This window comes from Puma concolor, chromosome A1 (assembly GCF_028749965.1).
Source record: "Puma concolor isolate L17-30 chromosome A1, mPumCon1.1.hap2, whole genome shotgun sequence".
NCBI lineage: Eukaryota > Metazoa > Chordata > Mammalia > Carnivora > Felidae > Puma > Puma concolor.
In genome coordinates this window covers 162,478,676-162,501,283 of record NC_141667.1, presented here as the reverse complement: position 1 = coordinate 162,501,283, position 22,608 = coordinate 162,478,676, and the positions used below count along the sequence as shown (strand labels likewise).

Here is a 22,608-nt window from a genome sequence, read left to right as displayed (position 1 = left end):
TAGGACGGATGAATAAATAAGAGAAAGAAAAATTGGGAAAGCTACAAGATACCATGTGCCTGAGAGTATGTGAAAATGACACAGAACCACGAATGTGTGCAGGACTGGTCATGGTGTGCATGTGGAAGTGTTGGAGTTTGAAGCTGTTTCTGTTTGAAAGGGATTACGTGGTAGGCACAGAAAGTGCTTTGCATGGTAAAAGTAGGAAGAAGTGTGTTTTAGAGGAACACAATGACATCCTCAGATCAGCAGGAAGGAAAACCAGGCTGATGGGAGAGTGATGCAGACATCAAAACACATAAAAGGAAGAGTGTGGTGTTCATCATGCTGTCTAGAAACCCGTTTTTTCTGGGAACAGACCTACTTGGTAGGCACTTGGAGAGATACCAGGCATTTTTTTTTTCTGAATGCTAATATCACAGTGAAAGATGACCACTGTTGATGCAACTATAACATTATATGTCTTGTCTTTAAATGGGACAAATATTTATTAGAATAATGCTAATGCTTTTAAAGTAAGGGAGATTAAAATTTTTAAGGATTAATTCTTTGTCAGTAATAATGAAAAATAAAGCATGTTTGTAGCAAAAAAATAAGCATTCACATAAACTATTATTAAAACATAATTTATGGTAATTATTAATAAAGCTATTTCAAGAATTATAGACATAGATGTAGAGGGACAATGTCTACCATAAATTGACAGCAGTAGTAACATTATTCAATACAAATTCCAAGCATAAGAATGCTATTGGCCCTTGATAGTGTCTACAGAAGTCTCCCGTTGGATTTCTGCTCTCACAGAGTGTGTGAAAAGTTAAAATAACTGTCAGTAACATCTGTTGTAGAAGAGTAAAAAGTGTGAGCTCTTCAGAGATGAACAAATATCATATTATGGAGGACTTTGAATGCCAAACCCAAAGATATGCATTTTAGTTTCTAGGCAATATGGAGTCATTGAAGGCTTCTGGAAGATTAATAAATTGGAGACAGTCAGGAAGGTGTCCAGAAGGCAGGGAAATAATTAATTCTCTATTGATAAACAGCTACTTTATTTATTTAATTTTTTTAATGTTTCATTTTATTTTTGAGAGAGAGAGACAGAGGGTGAGCGGGGGAGGGGCAGAGCGAGGGAGACAGAGAATCCGAAGCAGGCTCCAGGCTCTGGGCTGTCAGCACAGAGCTCGACACGGGGCTCGAGATCATGACATGAGACGAAGTGGGATGTTTAACCAACTGAGCCACCCGGGAGCCCCGAACTACTATTTATTTATAAACTACTACTGAATCTAGAATTATGAGATAAAACCTAGATTTCGGTTTGAGATAATCATCTATGAGAAATGTGGTGGCATCAGAAATGTGCAAGGTAGCGTCTTTGTGTCTTGCTCTTTGCATTAGATGCGTTTTTACAAAACGAATGCATTTAAATAGTTTAAATGGACTTAGGCTTTTTTAACATATTTAAAATGAACTATATTTTTAATATCTGAGTTCATGTTACAGTTAGTGTCCATTAAAATCACTCTTGAAATTCTACTTTCTTCATTTTTGTATTCCATTTACTTTTATCTCTTTAACCTTAATAGATGTAACTCATGCCCTTTATATTTTTCCAACATTATCCTAGCCCACCCATATCTCACAGTCACGTGGAATATTCAGACAGGTATACAAATAATGACAAAAACAGAAACTCGGTAGTATTACAGAGATATATACAAGGTGCATTAGTGATGTGGATCGCTGTTAGAATGAGTTCATTGTTGTAAGGGACGCACTAAACTTAGAGTTCACCAAGTCATCTGTGTTTTAAAGGATGAATAGGGGCTTATCCAGTAGACGCTTTAGAGAAACGCGTTGAAGGAAAAAGAAATCATATATGTGAAACCAGAGCAAAAAAACACGTTCCCGTTTTGAAACAGCAAGCAACAGGATGTAGTTTGAGAGTAGACAAATCTGAATGCGTTGAGTAAAGCCATACTATGAGAAATTTAATAAACATTTCGAGAGTTTGAACGTTATCCTGAAAATCATGACCTACTCTTAAGTAATTATAAGCATGAATGTAACATGAGCTTGATGTGTAGAAAGATCGCTCTGAAGATAGTTTTGCCGGTGGGTCTCCCAGTCAGTGAATGTGGGACATTCCTAAAAGGGCAAGGCCAGTAGGATGCAGGGTTGCCATGGAAACCATGGGTGCCTGTCCCTCTACTACACTGGAGGGCAGCCTCTGCCACCAAGCTTGGCTCCTCTCTGCTTTCCCGCACCTCTGTGCTAGGAGGCAGCATTCAGTGACGAGGAGAAGGAGGACAAGGAGAAAAGGGGGAAGGCCATCCTCAGAGGTTCCCTTGACCTCTCTCCGTGCAGCCTCAAGGCCACCCACACTCCATGGAAATGCCATTCCAGCAGCTGTCTGAGCTCCCACAGCCAACACCTCTAAAAACTCCCTGAGAACGGTAACAGTAATTGAAGCTTTCGAAGTCATCAATGACAATTGTGCTTAATCTTTGAAAATCTGTCACTTCAAAAAGAAAAAGAAAAAACCTAATGGTTTTCTAATAAAAATAGCAATGACTATAATTCACAGATGGTTTACTTTTACAGGAGTCAGAATGACATTAACATTTTAATCTCAGATCAGAACAGTCTGCGTCTGGGGAGCACACAGGGAAAGGGCTCTGTAGGAGAATGTTTTAACCTCTCTGTTTCTCTGGTTCTCTAAGAAACACCTTCTTTTAAGAGAATGTAACCAAAATTAAAAATGTAGGTGATCTGGACATGTGGTTGCATTCAAACGAAGCCTAATTTGTTGGATTTGGTGTAGCACACTAATGCGCTGATCACAGAGTAACTTTACGTGAACTTATTCCATAGAAAAAATAAAAAAGACCAACGCTTTTCTCCTAGTCAACATCATTAATAGACAATGAAGGTTTAGAACTCATGTGATCTTGTCTAGATTCTCCTGATTAAAAAAAAAAAAAAAAAAAAAAAAGAATCCTAGATGTATGTCCTACTAATTCTTAGCATCAGCGATAGCAGAGGGCTTAATACTAAAATGTGTTATTCAAAGCAGTTTCTGACAAAGAAATCCAAAATACTACTAAATGGCTAATTTCATTCTTTAAGGAGAGAAGAGGCATTTACTATAAACGTGGTATCTCTAAAAGACCAGCAAATTCATACAAATACTAAAATACCAATGAGTGTCTCTAAATAATGCCAAACTGCAAATAAATTACATGGTAAAAAAAAATATATATATAGGAAAAAAGAGAGAAAGAAAAGAAAAAAGAAAGGATGGGAGGAAGGGAAGAAAGAAAGAAGGGAAGGAAGGAGGGAAGGACAAGGAAGGAAGGAAGGAAAGGAAGGAAGGGCGGGTGGGCGGGTGGTCCCATTGGATATGTGTAAAGTGTACCCAAACAGCTGAAAGAAGAAATTTCTAGCCCATCTAAATGTGATGGTAGCACAGTACACAGCCACGTTCACAAGTCTTCAGCTCTGCCTTAGCGGGATACTTGTGATGTGAATTCAGCCTTCCGTCCTCGCCTCCTCCCACTGAACCGAAAGCACAGAAGCTTCCCTCACTTACAAAGCCCTTGGCTCTACCTCTGGAGAATTTTCATGGGCATAACTATACCCACTCACCAGGAGCTTTGGGGGCTGGACTGTCCTTCTGGCTCCCAGAGGAGCATCTGTCTGTCTAGCATTGCTCCTCTCACATGCCCCGTGCTCGCATTCCCGCCCAGTTCCTCCCTTGCCATCATCCCAATCCGTGGATCTCAACAAGGACTCCTTTTGTTCTGCCTGGAGACATGCAGATCTGCCCTGTGAAGCACTCAGACCCCTCTTTAACTAGCCACTGTCGGGTCCTGGGACATCTCTAATACATTGAGAGAAAAGCCTACCGCATCCATATTTACTCCTCTTCTAATTTAGCCTCCTTGTGTGAACTGACACCTGGACATTCCTGAAAATACTCTGTTACAAGGATTCAGTTTTTTTTCACTTCCTTTGTCTCAGTGGAGGAACGGGGCCAGCTGACTCATTGCTCCCCAACCTTCTGTCTTACATCTACACCATTTGTGGACTGCTTTCACCCCACTTTTCTTTTTCCCTTTATCCCCCCCACCCCATCATGTGTTCTGTCACCTACTGGCTTCCATGACTTATCTCCAGCTTACTCAATAACTTTGGGTTGGCTTCTGCCTTCATTGTCCATCATACCTTATTTTCATCCTTGAAGACATTATCATCCATTGCTATGACTCATCTTATACCAAGACTTCACAATTCCTTATGTTCTGTTTCTAATCTGAATCTAACCCTCCCCACATCCTTACCACTTGTGAAGTTCAAGAATATATCTTCATATTCTTCAGGAGATTAAATATGTGTGCATAATGGCAAATATGCAATGCAATATAATAAGAGAAACAATCATCTGTAGGATATTATGGGAATGCAAATGGAAGTCATCAAAGCCCTACTAGAAGTGGATGCATGGATATCAAAGTGGAGGTGGGGTTTGATTTCAGTCGTGAAGGATAAGTAAGAGTTGGCCAACAGACCCACAACAAATCCAAATTGTTGATGACCTTATATTGCCCCACTTCACCAGGGACCTCCCAAAGCCAAGTCTGACAACCCATTCTCCAGTTTTAAGAAGGAACTTTATAAATTTCTAATACAATCTGAAAAATTATTTTTATGAGGGGCACCTGGGTGGCTCAGTCGGTTAAGCATCCAACTTCAACTCAGGTCATGATCTCACAGTCCATGAGTTCGAGCCCCGCGTCGGGCTCTGTGCTAACAGTTCAGAGCCTGGAGCCTGCTTCGGATTCTGTGTCTCCCTCTCTCTCTGTCCCTGCCCTGCTCATGCTCTGTCTCTCTCTGTCTCAAAAATAAATAAAAACATTTTTAAAAAATTTAAAAAATCTATTTTTATGAAATTTAGCTAGGAACCTCTGTAAATCTCCCAATGCATCCTCACTGTTCCTAGGAAAATGTCCAATTGTCCCTGGAAGACTCTTCATGAGGTGGCCACTGTTTACAATGCATGGCCTCTTCCCTTATCACCATAAATGCAGCTGTACCCCAAGATAGTTTTCTGACCCTTGCTGTTCACAGGAAAGGAACAGCTGGTTTTTCTGTCCCACATTCATCTTCTCCCACTATCCCTAGACACCCTGGAGAGTACCTGCCCATCCTTCAGGACTACATGGCTTAGATAACTTGGTTCTCATTGAATCCCACCTAATACCATCTTGATCACTTCTTCCTCTTTGGTGTCCTTGGGACACAACTCTGTCATTTTTTCTTACTTCTGATCTTCCCCAAAAGCTTCGCTGTGAGCCCCTTGAGGAGACCATCCTCCTTTGCCCCCCCCCCAATCTAGCAGAAATCTTAAAATAAACCTCCTTTGGTGTTTTGAATGGCTGTTAGAAATGTCACTATAAGAGATCTTTGTCATCCCACCCAACTCCCTTCCTGTCCAGCCAGGGTCTCCTTTTAGTTAAGAGAGTGGAATCCAGTTCTCTTAATTCCATTCCATAGGTCTTTTGCCCATGTTGAACCCCCCCCCAACCATAAATTAGTTCCCCCAGTGATCATTACTCCCTCCATTGCGTAGTATTGCAGGCTATCAGTCTTTTGGAGTTTCATTTGGGGACCCAGGTTTGCATGAATTTTGCCTTTGGGATGGAGTTTCCCACAATGAGTTTCATACCGCAGTCAGCGCTGAACGGAAAGCTGCCATACTCCCTCCTTCCCAGTGCCTGTCTCACAGATTTGTTCCGCAGTGCCCACAGACAGTACCAACTGCTTTTCCTCTTGACTGCCAAAATAAGTCAGCAGTTGGGAAGGGGGAAAAGAAAAGATGATGAATTATGGAAAATAACTAGGGAGAGCGAATGGCAATACAATGGCGGGGGAGGGGGGGAAGTAACAACTCTCTGTAGCTCCCCACCCAGGTGACTGTCTCAGATTTCAACCAACTAAAAGAAAACTAAACAAAGAATAGCACCCAGTCAACCAGAAGCCTCTGAAACCAGACAGTAGTTGAGAACTTTCCCCACTGATCTGATAACCCCCCTGACCACCACAATGCAAGATTCAGGCCCCAATCTCTTGCACAACTGCGTGTTTCATTAAGACAACAGATCATGGCGAAGGGGACAGCTAGATGGAAGGATGGGGGGGGGGGCGGGTGACAACATCTGTTTGGAATAACTCCGTTTCCATATGAAAAGCTTCGCAAACCACCTCTGGCCAAGCGTTCTGGAGACAAGTCTGACCTATAAACCCTTCCAGTACCTAATGGTGTGTGCATACGTGCAAGCCTCGGGTGTCATTGTGATGTATGCTGGGGCTGGAGGGTGTTAGCATTTTAATGTCCCCAGCTCATGCTTGGGAGCACACGTGTTAGTCTTCTCATCGCGCCGGTATTTGTCTCCAGTGCTGAGAATGTGATTATGAACATATCACAAGGTTTGCCTAAGCGGTGTTTTTGTCTTAATCTAGCAGAAGATCCCCTCCAAGCTTCTGCGGCATTTCATGTTAGCCCTTACAGGGCTCTTCTGCAATTATTCACGCCTGCTTCCCCTAAGAGGCTGTGGGAATTTACGTTGTAAAGGGATTCCTCACACCTACCACAATTCTGCAAATTTGTAGAAAACACGCACAACACACAAGAAGATGTCTTTAAAAATGGATGGATGTGGTTGATTGTTCTGTGGTTTTAAAGACTTTTCTCTGACAGCTGCCTTCCTCCATCGCAGCGCATCCAGACCAGCTTGCAGACCGCTAAGGCTTTTGTAGAAGCCGATTTGGCGACACGCTTTTTCAAAGCTCTGGCGAGAAGTGTTCGTTGTGTTACTGTTCATACGATCACCTAGAAGATCCTTGCCAATCGATGGCTTTGTGGAGACTTTTACCTTTGTGCTACATCTCTACAACCGTGGTCATCTACACATCCACTTTATAATCACATAGGGGGTGGTGGAAACAAAGAGTGGCAACAATTCTGTATGTCAGTGTTACGGGGTTTTGGGGTTTTTTGTTTGTTTTTTGGGTTTGTTTTGTTTTGTTTTGGTCTTTTTGTTTTATTGTTTTCCTTTTTCATGGACTCAGCCTGCTTTGAGTTGAAAAAGGAAAATAATCGTAAAGGGAGGACAAGGCTCTGACTCTGTGATCTGAGTGTTCATTGACCATTGACAGGAACGGTCTTCTCTCCTGCCGGAACCAAGGCTAGTGTTTCTCACAGGCACCACGTGGGGCAGCCGTCCCAACTCCAGTGAGCGGCCATTGGGAAACATTAGTGACCCTGTGTGCACACAGCAAACACACTTATTAGAATAAAACCTTTGGGATTGCGAGTGAATGCAATCGCATTAAAAAAAAAATTAAGGAAGATGTACTGGCATTAATTTTGTTAGCTTTGTTCCTTCTAATCCTCTCCTGGAAAAATCTCTTGCCTGACTGTTTTCCATCATTATTTTTGGCATCTTCATGCTGTTTAATGTCTCCCTGCTGTTTGTGTTTCAGATGGGAGTCCGAAAAGTGTTTCTAAAATACTGGCACGCCGGCCAGCTCAATGATTTGTGCCTACAGCTGCAGAGGAAAATTATAACCTGCCAAAAAGGTAACAATTACACACTAACCTTTCTGAATGTCTTTGAGTCGTGAGTTACAAAATCACTTAGTGCGCCTCTAGTTAAACGTCAGTGGGATCCACACGGTAGCGGGCCCCTTCCGTGACACTGTGCGTGGGCAGTTTCGAGGAGCCGGGCAAACAGTCAGGCTCAGGCAGCTCTCTACCAGCACTTGTATGCACTGCACATACTTTATGTGGTGGTCATTTCATCTGAAATCTTACAGCAAATTTTCACCTCGATCGGAATTTGGAAGAGAGAGTGTTCATTTCTTGCAATTTACATGTCCGCCCCCTGGCAAATATTCATGCTTGTTGATCTGTTCAAAAAGCACAGGACAGGAAGATGTACCTTTGAATCCACACTGGGATCCCCCGTGTGGCACTTAGGCGCAGATATGAGGCAGAGTCCTAGTTCATTTCCATCAGCACCACTGGTATATGCTGCTGGAGTTTGGAGGACCAGAACAGACAAATTCACCAAACCACATTTTACGTAATTCTACATATGCCTTGGTGAAATCCCTGACACTTAGCTTCCTTTAGGAAGTGACAAGGATATTGGAGTGTTACCTTTGATGGCAGACAGCATCGTTTTAGCTTTAGGGGAGATTCCATGTAGAATTTTGTACCTATAGGGGTGCTTGGGTGGCCTACTGGGTTGAGGGTCCAACTTTTAATCTCGGCCCAGGTCGTGATCTCATGAGTTCGTGAGTTCAAGCTCTGTGCTGATGGTTCAGAGTCTGCTTGGAATTCTGTCTCTCCTGCTCTCTGCCCCCCTCTTGTGCTCGCCCTCTCTCCCTCTCCCTCAAAACAAATAAATAAACTTAATTTTAAAAACTTAAAAGATTTTTTTTCCTATAAAAACCCAAGTGACCATTGAAAATGGGTACATTGGAAAAATCTTCACTATGCTTCCCATAAAGCATATGTACTTACTAGATACTAGTTTTTAATTTGCTTAATGATTATATTATACTATATATCATGAATAAATATTTAAAGAAAGGCTGAAGAAGGAGAAATGACATGCTAGCGTTTGGTGGACCTGCTGACATGAGCTTGGCTGTCTGCTATCTTTGGAAATGTCCAGCACAAGCATAACTCAGTCCGAAACTGGTTTTATTCTGTCCGAGCCCCTGTCCATGGAGCCCCTGTGTGAAATCTCCAAGGGGTCCCATCATTTTCTGATGAGAAAAAGCCCTGCCACACGCTGGTGCCCTGAACTATCAGAGTTTGGCAGGTTGAGTCCAAGTAATGTTCGAAGCTCAGAATTCCCTTCCAGGTGAAACCATCCCTCTTGGCCAGCTCAGGCCCCACAGGTGGGGTGTGGGCGTGGCTCTCAGCCTGTCCGGGCAGGTGTGTGTGGACCCTTGGGGCTGGTGACAGAGAGGGAAGAGTGAGGGGACGGGGCTGCTCTTCTGTCCAAGCGGCACCTGGGGGGGTCCGGCACAGGGTCTCTCTGGAAGGGCTGCAGGCGTTGAAAGGCTGTTGGAGCCCAGGGGAGCACCTCAGCACTCCTGTGCACTGCCTCCCTGAGAAGTGACATGAGCTCCCCTCGGGACATTCACTTGTAATTCTCCCTCAGCCCCAGTCACCACAGACAGTGCTTTAAAACAAGCCTCTCTAGACGACTCCAAGCAGGCATCTCTTTCTTGACAAGCAGGCTGGTGCTTGAGAAACACAGGCTGGGACCCCGACAGGTACGTCCCCTCCCAGCAGAGCCATTAGGCAGTCAGTGCCTGCCAGCACCCACCTCAGGCCCACGGCCCCCTTGTCCTCCAAACTGCAGGGTCGAGTGGCTGGTTCTCTGCGTGGTCTCCCGAAGCCACTTTCACCAGCCTGGAGGTCAGCCGGGCAGCGTGGGGAGCCCCAGGTGACGGAGGCAGACCCTCCCCCCCAGCTCTGGGCAAGTCTGGCTCCTCTCTGGGTTATGACAGTCTGGTCATCCTTCATCCGTGTAGGGAAAGGCCGGGGCCCCAGGCCAGTGAGCCCCACATGGCCACCTGCCGGGCGATCTGAGCCCCTGCCGCGTCAGCATCACCTGCGAGCCTGTTAGAAATGCAGAGGCTCGGGCCCCCACCACCTCGAGAATTGGAATCTGCATTTGCAGCCTCAGCTAGAACCGGGCTGGGAGGCCCCATGGACCAGACCAGTGCCCTAATACCTGAGCTGTGGAGTCATTGGAGGTCCCTATGCTGGCATGGTATTCGTCCATAGAGCAGGGTCTCAGATTCTCCTGGAAAGTTTCCTACATCACAATTAGAAGAACACGCATCTTCCTCCATCAGGGATGCTCACTAGAAAGGTCTCCTGTATTTCACGGCAAAGATTAAGCCGACCCCCCTGACCCAAAACTGAAGAAACAAGCAGAAATCTAGACACTCCTTCACCTTTAAGGATCAAAATTGAGACAGGTCTTTAAAAAAAATGGCACCAAGATAAAAACTGTAATTCCAGATTACATAAATGAAATAATGGATATAAAAGCAGCTTTAAAATTAGAGGCTCTTAAATGCAAAGCATTAATTATTGATTTTTACTTTTACATCTCTTGGAACAGCCCCTTCCATACTTTCTGCTAGTGTGAAATTTACTCGAAATGTATGTAATTTAGAGTTATTTCCAGTTTTTCAAGCGTTCTCATTTTTCTTTTGTAAATGTTGCGGGGGGGGGGGCGTTGGGGAGAAAGCTGTAACGTTGATCATTTTAATATTAAATTATTCCTCATGGAAGCTACTTTTGGACCCTCTGTGTTCCTTCTGTCCTGGAGGAAAGCTGTCTGTGAAGATCTCCATGCTGTTAAGTGTATAAAAGCAGTCTTTTAAATTGTCAGCAAGAGGACCAATATTGATTTGTGGCAAATTCATTTTTCCTAGTTGCCTCTTATTAAAGACACCAATTTTGAGCAACTGTTATATCATGTTTAAAGGGTTTTTAAAGGCCGCCAGTATGAAGTGTGAGAACATGGTGTCCCCCGGAGGCAGAGTGATAGACCCCCGGTGAATGTGCGTGCAGAGAATAGTGCTGCTGTTCCCTGGGGCAGAAGAAGTCTAGCCGAGCCACATTAATTCTTCCCTTTATTCCACAAGATTAAACATCTGGAATATACCCTCACCTTCACCCTTCCAAAGTCAATGTCTCAAATTGCTTTAATGGAACAGGAATGAGCGAGCAAACTGACCAGTTTGAATTCTTGTCCTTCTCTCTCTCAACGTGCCCACCGCGTGGTTAACACTTGTGCATTTTATAATCCTGAAAGTCTGATAGTACCTTTTATGGCTTAATATTTTTCCCCTTTAGATTAGTTCAGCATGACTGTTTTGCACTTAATACAACTGCATTCCAGAGTAGGTAAACATCTAGTATTGCCATTTGGGGGAGAAAAAAAAGCCTTAAGCATTTTACTTTTCTTTAATGTTTATTTATTTTTGAGAGAAAGAGACAGAGTGCAAGCAGGGGAGAAGCAGAGAGAGTGGGAGACACGGAATCAGAAGCAGGCTCCAGGCTCTGAACTGTCGGTGCAGAGCCCGATGCAGGGCTCAGACTCACAGACTGTGAGATCATGACCTGAGCTGAAGTCGGACGCTTAACCGACTGAGCCACCCAGGAGCCCCACCTTAAGCACTTTGGATGTCTGCTCATTATTTGCCTCTGCATCTATAATTGTGGAAAGTCGTGTCCAGCTTTCCTTCCACCTTCTAATCAAGTAAAGGCATCAAAATGAGTATCATAAAAAACCCACACATTTATTCTTCTATGGCCAGGGAACACTTTAAAACACTTCATGTTTGGGGCGCCTGGGTGGCGCAGTCGGTTGAGCGTCCGACTTCAGCCAGGTCACGATCTCGCGGTCCGGGAGTTCGAGCCCCGCGTCAGGCTCTGGGCTGATGGCTCGGAGCCTGGAGCCTGTTTCCGATTCTGTGTCTCCCTCTGTCTCTGCCCCTCCCCCGTTCATGCTCTGTCTCTCTCTGTCCCAAAAATAAATTAAAACGTTGATAAAAATTTTTTTAATAAATAAATAAATAAAACACTTCATGTTTTACGGCCTTCCCCATTCCTGACATGCACTATAAAGAAAAATAAAGCATCTTTGTTACACACATTGGTTTTCCCTTGAAATTATAGATCTTAGAATTCAAGCAGCTCCTTCTAACCATAGAAACTTAGAATTGGAAGGGACAGTGTCCTATGGTCACAAGGCCCACACGGGAATCCCTGCACCTGTCCACAGCATCCAGGGGAAAGGGTCATCTAAATCCTCCCAAGCACACAGGCTCCCTCTCTCACGAGACGCCCTTCTCCATTTACACCCTGTGCCCATTGCTAGAACGCACCTTCTCACATGAATCACAAACATGCTTCGCTATGACTCCTCCGTTGGGGCTCTGCTCTCTGGAGAGCCAAGGCAGCATCTGTATGGTCAAAGGGAGAGGAGTGAGTTTGTCATGTAAGCACGGAGAGCTGAACCCTGGCTCTCCCGTTCATTGGTCGTGTTTACCCAGAGAAGTTTTCTTGACTTCACTAAGCTCTTTCTTTGGTTGCAAAATGGACCTAATGGCGTATTAATTATCACCGGGGTTTGGCATTTGACAATGGAAGGTCTAACACATGAAAGTATCTTTAAAATGGTGGGCATGACTACCTTTATTTGCAAGTCTTACCATTAGTTAGTGACAGGCTGACGATTTCAAAGTATTGTTCACCCACTTATTCCTCCCGGTTCTCACACATTTTTCTAGCTCCATATCCCCGGAAAGCAGAAAGGACATCCTAAATTTCTACACAATCTCTTTCCAGAGTCTTAAATGCAGACTCTGCATTTAAGTGAGAGAGGGAGCCCGTGTGTTTGGGAGGATTTAGATGACCCCTTCCCCTGGATGCTGTGGACAGGTGCAGGGATTCCCGTGTGGGCCCTGTGACCTTAGGATGCTGTCCCTTCCAATTCTAAGGTTCTACGGTTAGAAGGAGCTGCTTGAATTCTAAGATCTATAATTTCAAGGGAAAACCAATGTCTTAAATGCAGTGTTAGCTTTTCTAGGAGTTTAATCACGGCCTGGTTAACACATCACGTGATATGTCAGAAGACTACTTCCATACACCTCAGACGTTTCTGATGTAATAATGGTCCTAAAATGGTCCAGTTGGAGCCCCACTGCAGAATTCTCTGGGGTTTGAACCTACTTCCTGCCCTCTGACTTTAATCCAGTCCATCACATCCAGCCTCTGTTAGGGAAAGAAGTGTGGACGTGTCAGGACTCGAATTAAGGAATTTGCGTCTAGTGTTATCATTGCTGGGTTTCGATGTCTTTTCAAATACGAGATTAGAATGTTTTGTGAACTCTTATTCTGAGTCAAACGGGCCTTATTTTATAGCTGCTCAAACATAAATGTGTTGTGACTTTTGTTTGTTGCACGTCTGGGGTTTCACTTCTGCTCCTCTGGCTGACCCCTGATTGTGTTCTTTTATGGAAGTTATAAGAGGATTTCTAGCACGCCAGCACTTGCTTCAGAAAAGGAGCATCAGACAGCGAGAGGTCACGTCCATCAACAGCTTCCTGCAGATCACAGAGGACATGGGGTTGAAGACCTACGATGCCCTGGTCATTCAGAACGCTTCCGACATTGCACGTGAAAATGACCGGCTCCGGAACGAAATGAAGGCTGCTCACCATCAAGAGAAGGCGGAAGCCAGAAACAAGCCAGAGGAAGGAGCCAAAAGGTAAAGGCAGATAGAATGCAACTTTAATTACCTTTGTAATTGATCCGTGGAGCCAAGAAAATTCCGATAGCCCTTAATGCAAAGTTCAGTCAAACATGACAGCGGTTACGGGAAGAAGAGTGGATACATGCACAGTTTGCTATCTGAAACCTCCTCGCGATCTAAAAGGGTCCCCTCTTGTGGTTTCTTTTCTTGCAATAGGTGCTATATGTGTTAGTTTTGCCAGAGGAAATAATCACCGCTTCCCCTATGATGCTTGTATCACTTACCATCTCAAGGCCAAAGTTTTAAGGCAGCTAACGTTTCTGTCTTAGCAAAAATATATAACTTGGTGCTTGACATCTTTATGTAAGTCCATTTTTTAAAAATTTCTTTTTAACATTTATTCATTTTTGAGAGGCAGAGAGAAACACAGCGTGAGTGAGGGAGGGGCAGAGAGAGACGGAGACACAGAATCCGAAGCAGGTTCCAGACCCTGAGCTGTCAGCACAGAGCCTGATGCAGGGCTTGAACTCATGGATTTCGAGACTGTGAGATCATGACCTGAGCTAAGTCGGACGCTTAACCGACTGAGCCACCCAGGTGCCCCTATACAAGTCTTATGTATATAAGGGTGACTCGTAGAAACTTCTGGAAATCTGACCCCCCAAATGGGCATAATGGTATATTCTGTTTTCTGAAAGCAGAAAAGTAGTGAAATCAATGGTTGTATGTATTATATTGCCCTTAGTAATCTGTCACATTTTCTTCGCCAATACGGAAGGTTTGGGGGAAAGCTTTTGATTTTAAAGTTCACTTCGGATGCTGAGCTTGAAATAGAAATGTGGAGGCAACCTGGTCCTCCTCCAGTTTGTCACTCTTGCCTGTCTGTGAATGACGAGGACACCCATGGCCCTCAGTCGCCCTCCCTGGGAGGGCAGGGACCTGGGTCCTAACTCGCCGTCGGGCAGATGTTTGTTTTTCCGCAGGAACTTGGCGCTATCTGGTTGTTTCCCATCGAAAACGACTCCCCTTCGTCTTCAATGCCTATGTCAAATGATTTTTTATTAAAGATGAAATGGTGATGTGTCTCTCGCTAATTAGCTTCAAATATCTCAGTGATTAAATACTGAAAAAAAATTCCCTTTGTACGGAAAACTGTAATTAAACATTACAGGGAAAACAAATTATTCACTGAGTGCTAGCTTTCATCTTCAGCTAGTTCATTTTCTACATGGGTGTCTGGCTCTGCCTTGTGGTAGATCCCAGCCCGGCTGGTGCTCTGCCACACAAAGATATAATTACAAGAACAAATGCTCGGAGACTCCTTGTAAAATGAATGCATTGACATCTCACCAGTACATGATTACATTGACATGTGAAGCCAGAAGGAATTTTTTTTTTTTTTTAGACCAGATAACTATTCATTTCATCTGACTCCCAGAATAATATTTATTATTTTCACGGCAGGCACTAAACCACCACCCCAATTTCCCAATTTGATTACGTGTTCATTCGCCTGATGTAAAATTAAGGGAAGAAGGAATTTTTTTTTCTATTGAGTTACTGGATCCCAGCGGCGGTTCGCTTGGCATTGGACAACCAGATGAAGTAACAGAACAAAAATAATAATTCTGCACATAATGAAATGATTTGTTCACGGAGTTTACATGAGGGGAGAAGAAGGAAGGGGAGAGAGGGCGCGCGGAGGAATGTAAACTTTTGACAGTTTTAAGTCAAGTATCTGCTCTTTGCCAACGGGCGATGATGAACCCCTTGCATTTGATGCATCAGTAACTCTCTATTACGATGGATATTATCATCCCCGAAATTATCATTCAGATTGAAATTCTGGTTTTCTGACTTGCTTAATAATCAGAGTGTGAAAAATTCATTCAGGGAGTGCCTGATAGAAAACGGGGCGCTCCTTCAGAAGGGTTGCGTTTGTGTGAGATTTTGAAAAAGTCACTGTGATGCATCTCCCCCGTGCTCATTCATCATAGAGCTGGGCCGGAAGGCTGGGCCGCCCTCTCTGGATGCCGGGTTAACCAGAGTGCTACCCATGAATCCTCCGGCCGTGGTGTGATTGTGTCTGCTTGAGCGGGTTCATTGTTAACCATCTGAATAATGCATCTGGGCCCCTCTGGTGGGGTGCTGTTTGTGTGTTGTTCCCCCAAGAGCCGAAGACAAGGGTGGACCCAGGCATTTCCAGTACACCTCCATCCCGGTACCCATGGCGGTGGATGGCCTGATCCAGTCTCTGGCCGGCCCGTCCACCCGGTCTCCTTCCCTGCACTCGGTGTCCAGCCTGGATGACAGCAGTGGCCTCCCATCGCCGCGGAAACAGCCTCCACCCAAGCCAAAGAGGGACCCCACCACGCGGCTGAGCGCCTCCTACGAGGCCGTGAGTGCCTGCCTATGGGCAGCAGCAAGGGAGTCGGCCAGTGAAGGTCAGTGGAGAAGAGGAGGGGAGTGCCTGTTTGGGGCCCCGATGTTCTGCCTTCCGGTGTCTGAGTGCCCACAGCAGTATCATTGCCCTAATATATTTTTAATAGAAATCCGTCCAGCTGTTGGCTTGCCAGCAGCTTCTTCATCATTAAATATAAATAATATGTATTCAGTTCTCTAAGCGTCTTAGGGAAAAGCCACTTAGGTATCATTTCCTTACTTCCCGGCCCCAAGTCAGCATCCTCGATATCGGGGCTCTGACCAGAGTGTCTGTCTTAGTCTGCGTAGATGTTCGCTGACCACAATCCTCAAAAAATTCATCAGGCTTCCCTATGACCACAATCTAATCAAAAATTAAGTCTGTTTTATCATGTGGAGAGTGAAACATTCAGGCAGAGGAGAATCCCACCACGGCAGAATTCAGTAGGCAGAACTTGGGGGGTCTAGCTGAGGGAAGTTTCTACGTTGGTGGCCTAGAAATATTTATGCAAAGAAAGGAGGAAGCCACGGTCTTTTCTCAGTGCAATCTCTCGTCGACTAGTTCATGGGCTTAGTATTGCCTGATGATTAATTTTTACAATAGTGAAGCATCGAGGCAGCACCCCTTGACAGAACAGGTACTAATTCCACAGAGTTTATGTATCACCTACCGAAAGTTAGGCCCGTCATAGGCCCATGGGGATATGTAATAAAGGAAACAAACAATTATCTTTCCTTGTGGGGTTTACGTTCTAGCATGGGAAGACACATGCTCAGCGCAATAAACAAGTAAACAGATAAAGTCTGTTAGCAGATCACCACTGCAGAGAAAAATAAACAGGGTAAGAGGTGATAGTGCCGGGGTGGGGTGGGGTGTGAGATTCTGCATGAAATAGCGAGTTAGATTTCACTAACAAGTATCACCTGAACACAGGATGGATCACAATTCCTTCCGTTAACAAATGAGCCCAGGATTCAAAGGCACAGCAAAACCACACGCTCATGTGTGGGAGCAGGTGGGTGACGCCACGGTGGGAAGACCATGGGTCGGCAGCCATGAGCAATGAGAAGGCCCCAGTTATCTTCCCAGATGCCTTTTTTTTTTTTTTTTTGGTCGCTTTAAGAAAGAATAGATCTTTAAGAGAATTTTTATTAAAGCCTAATCCCATTACTATTGTACTGTATGAGTCATGCCACGATCCTACGTAGGCGTCAGCGATGTGGGAGAAATTTCCTAAGTCTGGGGAGAGGAGTGCAGGTGTGTTTCTCACGTCCGTGTGGCAAGAACAGCCACAAAAGGTGAAAGTAGCGCTCCAGAGGGCCTCGGGAGGTCAGGCTTCGGCGGATGCAGATGTGAGCGCAGACACGGTGTTAGAACAGGAGGTGAAGGGCCACTGGCCTCTGATGTAGCCCACGGGCTGCAAGTGGCCGTAGACTGAGCACATCGTGAACGCATTCCCTGGAAAAGGGGAACACATCCCGTTTCCGTCCTTACTTGGGGACCTCTGCGCAGGATTTACAGGGTGGAGCTGAAACAGGTGTGCTGAGATGAGAAGAAGGATCCCTTTGGCTTTATTGGAAGAGGAAGATTAGCGCCCAACAAGCTAACACTAACAAGACAGGGAGAAAGGGAAATAGACTAGGATAGCATCAGAAGTTCGAAGCAACATGAAACGAGGTTGAACGCTGCCGTGTATGCGAGACGGCTCCCTGCCCAGATTCCAACACCGCACACAGGTTCTGTGACTCTGAGTAAGTCAGCTGCAGAGTAGTCTGTAACCTCTAGAAAGTTCTGTACGTGCACATTACAAACCACTGCTCTGCGCTTCAGGGTCTGGAGTCATCAGGTGCCCACCAGGCACGTCGCCATGAAGGGTGAGAAAATGTTGGGGATGGAGTAAAAAAATGTCTGTTAAAAAATGGTTACTCAAGAACCATAGGGGAGAAAAATATATAAAAAAGAAGAAGACAGAATAAAAGATTAATGAAGAGGAAAGAGAAAGGCCACACGGTCAGCCTCTGAAATTCCTACTCCTGTGGGGGTCACCAGGCTCTTAAGTCTCACTTAAGAGATTGCAGGATTTTTATGTAAAACGTTAAGTCCTTGGATCCCAATTCCAGCGGGCATGTGACTAAGGCACTTGTCGGGGTCTCCCCCGCTGATCACATCCCCATGAACTGGCATTTTGGAGGCCACCCCCTAAGGCAGTGTTTTGATGGCTGTCACATTATTTGTCCCCTCTTACAAGATTCTTAATGTGGACTTTATGACCGCCACTCATCTCCTGCGGTGGAAGATGAACTCCTTTCATCGAACCTGCTGATCGGATTGGCCAGGTGTGCCGGCTGGTTTTTGTAGGATCAGGAGTCGGGGGCCAGTGCGGGGCCCAGGCACCTGGGTCTCCAGTCTGTAACTGTAATGGTGGCCACACCCTCCAGAGATAAACCTGCCGCGCACAGGGGTTCTGGCCCCGTTTATGCATTTGTGACAGGAGCTGGAGGTGGCCAGTCCAGACGCCCCTAGCTCTTTGTGGCTCTTTCCATTTAAATTCAGTGAAATTTCAAACTCAGTTCCTCAGTCATGAGTCACACTGCAAGGGTGTGGATTCTCCCATCATCATAGAAACTTCTGTCAGACAGCATTGATTCCACGCGCCTCGTGTGTGTACCATGAGGACAACGCTGGGTTCTTTTGCACCTAGTAATATGTCACAAAATCATCTTTCTGCAGAAGACAGGAAGGAACTCGGATTGCTATATAAAACGCTCTGTGAACCTTGGTTTCTCAAGAAAAGGACCACAACTAGTCACGTTCTTACCCGAGTCATTCCTTTTGGCCTACCAAAAACTCGACAAGTCAGCTCAGAGGGTCCTTTGGTAAAGGGGAACTGCTGGAAAATGAGAGCCAAGAATCTTAGAGAAACCAATGATCAGGTTACATTCAAGCTTGTGCCCAGGCCTGTTCTTATTAACACATGCCTCTCCTATAGGTTTGCCCCCAGTCACCACAGCCAGTATACAGGGAGGCACTGGAGAGGGCTCACTTTTTTCACCACCTTTGTGCCTGGAAAGCATGAAGCAGTTTGATAAGCCGAGCAAATGTTGACACCTGTGCACAAGCTATTAGCAAGCTTGAGCCAACTATTTGCAAGTCTAGTTGACCTTGAAACAACGCAGTTTGGAGCTGCGTGGGTCCACTTATGCGTGGAATGTTTTTCCGTACAGTACAATCCTGAAAATGTATTTTCTCTTCCTTCTGATTTTCTTACTAGCGTTTTTTTTTTCACTTGTCTTTTAAGTAGTCATAATAGAGAAAAAATTTATTAGCTTACTTTAGGTGAAGGAAAACCATTAGGCTGAGTTCTCAGATTATTTTATAACAAGAGGATAAGATTAACATTGGTATAAAATTCAAACTGCTTAGTAATGTTTCCTTTTCGCTAGCTTGCTTTATTGTAAGACTACAGTACGCCTAAGACATTTGCAAAATATGTGTTAGTCGAATGTTTATGTTATCGGTAAGGCGGCTGCAACAGTATGCTATTTAGGAGTAAAGTTTAGGGACAGTCAAAAGTTATATGCAGATTTTCAACTGCACGGGGGGTGGGGGGTGAGGGGGTGTGGTAGTCTTACCTGCCTGCATTGTTCAACTGTGCTATTTTTTAAAAGCCTGGGGTTGTTCTTTGCAAACAGTAACTAGGAAGGAAAACAGCAGCCCATTCCTTAGAAATAATACCTTGAGGAATCCATAATTTTTAAAAGCAAATCCTGCCTAACTCCATTCTCAACAAGGCAACTTATATGCATAGATATAAGAGTTCATCTTTGACTTAACTTGGAAGTAACATTTTATCAATTTTCTTTTTTCACTATCTTGTTTACATCTTTATTCTAGAATAGCCCTTGGCACACATTAGGCACTGAATACGTACTCAGTGAACAATTTGATTCTTATTGATAAATCAAAATGAGCACAATTTGGCCAGGTTCAAATTTTACCCTTGGGATTTGTTGAATTCGGACTGTCAGTGTATTTTTCACAGAAGCCCCTTGATTCTGTTTTGCTGTTCCATGAAATTTGACAGAAATCAGGTCTTCCGTGAACGCCATCCTGAGAATATGTCACTGGATATAGAAGAACAGGATTGCGGATTTCACAGCTTATGGACACATTTGTCCATTCAACACATAGTAATTCAGTATATTCCATGATCTGGCTCTCCCAGAGGGCCACAGAGACCAGTGGGGGAGATAAATGGACAAACAGATTATGAGATAGAGTAACAGCAAAAAAAGCAGATGGAGTGGAGCACGAAGCAAGGGGGCTGACCCTTGCTGGAGAGTGGGGAGGGGTCGGGAAGGACCTTAAGTGACATTACACATGTGGGGTGCAGACCAATGGGTAAGATGGGTTAACGGCAAAGGTTACGGACTCCTCCCACTGAAAAAAAATGTTATAACAAGGTCACAATATATCACGGCTCAGGGGAGGCCCCGTTTGTTTTTGTTTTTTGTTTTTCCTTTTTCCAGTTTGTAGCTGGTCGTAAATTGATGCTACATTCACTCATGTATGCAGCTAGTCTGGACATCTTTTATGTCCAAGGTCCCGTACTAAGCATTAAGTTTCCTCTGACACTAGGCAAAATCACCCTGGAAGGATTGGAATACAGTGGATATGTACACACACACAGAGGCAAATATTTTCTTGATGAACAAGCTTCTCGTTCATTTTTTCTCATAGATTAAATATGTAGGTCCTTGGCTTTCAGTGAGAATAGAGCCAAATAACTTGTGTCCTGGGCAAAATGGCAACTTAAAAGCCACCGACATGCCTTAGCAAACCCTCAAAGGGCAAGTATTCTGTCTACGATCATTCTTATCTCCTAACGGAACCTAAAAATGACATAAGTCCCTAGGTCACTGCACAGTAGCTCAGATAAGAGTCAAGTTTGAGAATGCAGGGTTTAACACTTAAGCTACTGTTAGTACACCAAGACTTGCCCTAGAGGTGTCCTTTGACCGTGAAATATTACTCCCTGACCGCATCTTGATGGAGTCACAGGTGTTTTCTCCATAAATCTTAAGACTAAACAATTGTTAACAAAATTCTTTTTTTTAAACAAAATTCTTAACAGAAATTCACTTTTCATAACCCTTGCATCCATATTTGCAAACGAACTATTAGCAAGCATTTGTGTGAACATGCGTGCACACACACACACACACACACACACACACAGCCATAAAATCAAATGAGACTTTAATACTCCAACTGTGGATTTCTAATTTTAGTTTATGAAGACCAAAGCTTTCCAGGTCTCACCCCCAAAGAATCGAATTCAGTAGTTATGGGGTGGGGCAGGCAAATGCGTTGTCTGCATTCTCAGTAAAGCACCCCAGGTCGTCTGGTGCTGCCGAAGCCCGGCCCACACTCCACAGAAGCCGGCCGGTCACTCATGGTTAATTTCTGGTTGTGTAGCAAGTAGGAAGACGATGACCATAGGAGCTGGCCCTTACTCAGTGTCTATTAGGTGCTGGGCATTATTCTAAGCATCTTCAATCTTCACAGCTACCCAGTGGAGTGGCGCCATCACTGTGACCCTTTTGTGGTTGAGAACATTGAGTCGGGGAGCGGTGGTAATATAACCTGTCCCTTGTCACACATCCATGCTCTGGACCCAGGCAGTAGGGCCTTGGAGGCCAGCCTTTCCATTGCCTCCAAATAAGCCATGCTACTTCTATTTATAACAGTTTAATACAAAAACAAAATGAAACAACAAAAAAACCCAACATTCTATCTGCATCAAAAGCAAACCTTGAGGGAACATATCAGTTATCTGTTGTTGTTTAACAGCTCATCCAAAACATAGGGATTTAGATACAATGCAGTAATTTAATGCTAGTGCTTGGATTGTGGGTGTTCACTGGGCTCCTCTGGGTGGTTCTCAGTCAAGGTCCCTTGTGAAGCTGCAGGCCATGGCTGGTGGCTGGAATCACCCGAAAGCCGGTCACTTGCATTTCTGGTGCCTCCGCGTGTTAAGGACTAGGACTCCTTGGGCATCTCTGTCTGGAGATGGTCTCTCCACGTGGTGTGTGCAGCATGACGGCTTCAGGGTACCTGGATGTCATATGTAGAGAATCAGTGTGGCAAAGGCTCATAGGCTCCAGGAAGAGAGCGCCAGGCATCCCCGGTGGTCGTGCGTCTCGTGTTCACCAGCTTCCACCTGTCAGGCAGTCCCAAGGGTGCATCTGGGTTGAAGAAGGAGAAACAGTCTCCGAGTCTTGATAGGACTAGAAACACTATTGTGGCCAATTTGGGGGAAATTCAGTTCCATTCCACCCACTGGACAAAACAATTCACACCCTTCCCGCATCTGAAATACACTCACTCCTCCTCCAAACTCCCCAAAGCCTCATCCCCTCACCCCTACCAGGGCCAGACCCAAAGTCCCCACCTCATCCATCTCTTCCAGACCCTGGTGTCCCGGGCTCAGGGACAGCTGCTTAGCCAGGCAGCTCTTCCAGGATGCCCCCTTCTATCTGAAGACAGGTTCTCTATTCCTTATGAGGGGTACCTGGAGGGATGGGTGTGGATGCCCTTGACCGGAGCAGGGAGTTTGGGAGGCACGAGGCACTTCTGTATGACACCTGGGCATGTGATGTGCCTATTGAATTTAGTCCTATCCCTGGAAATGTTTTTTTGTGACCCTTAGGTCCATGTTCTGCAGTCTTGGCTCACCTTCGATTTATAATTCCTGATCCACAAGAGGCATCTTATTTGGGGCTCTCAGCCTGCTTTCTGCTCATAAAATTTTGAGGCACCAGA

General features: G+C 44.8%; 1 protein-coding gene across 2 annotated transcripts in view; it reads left to right on the top strand.

The window, feature by feature from the left end:
* Positions 1–22,608, top strand: part of MYO16 (myosin XVI) — a 620,603-nt gene that overhangs the window by 527,577 nt on the left and 70,418 nt on the right. For both annotated transcript variants that reach the window (XM_086708430.1, XM_086708429.1), the window contains exons 29-31: positions 7,549–7,645; positions 13,130–13,376; positions 15,534–15,805. In XM_086708430.1, the coding sequence (XP_086564556.1) occupies positions 7,549–7,645; positions 13,130–13,376; positions 15,534–15,805 (616 nt within the window). The remainder of the gene's footprint in view (positions 1–7,548; positions 7,646–13,129; positions 13,377–15,533; positions 15,806–22,608) is intronic.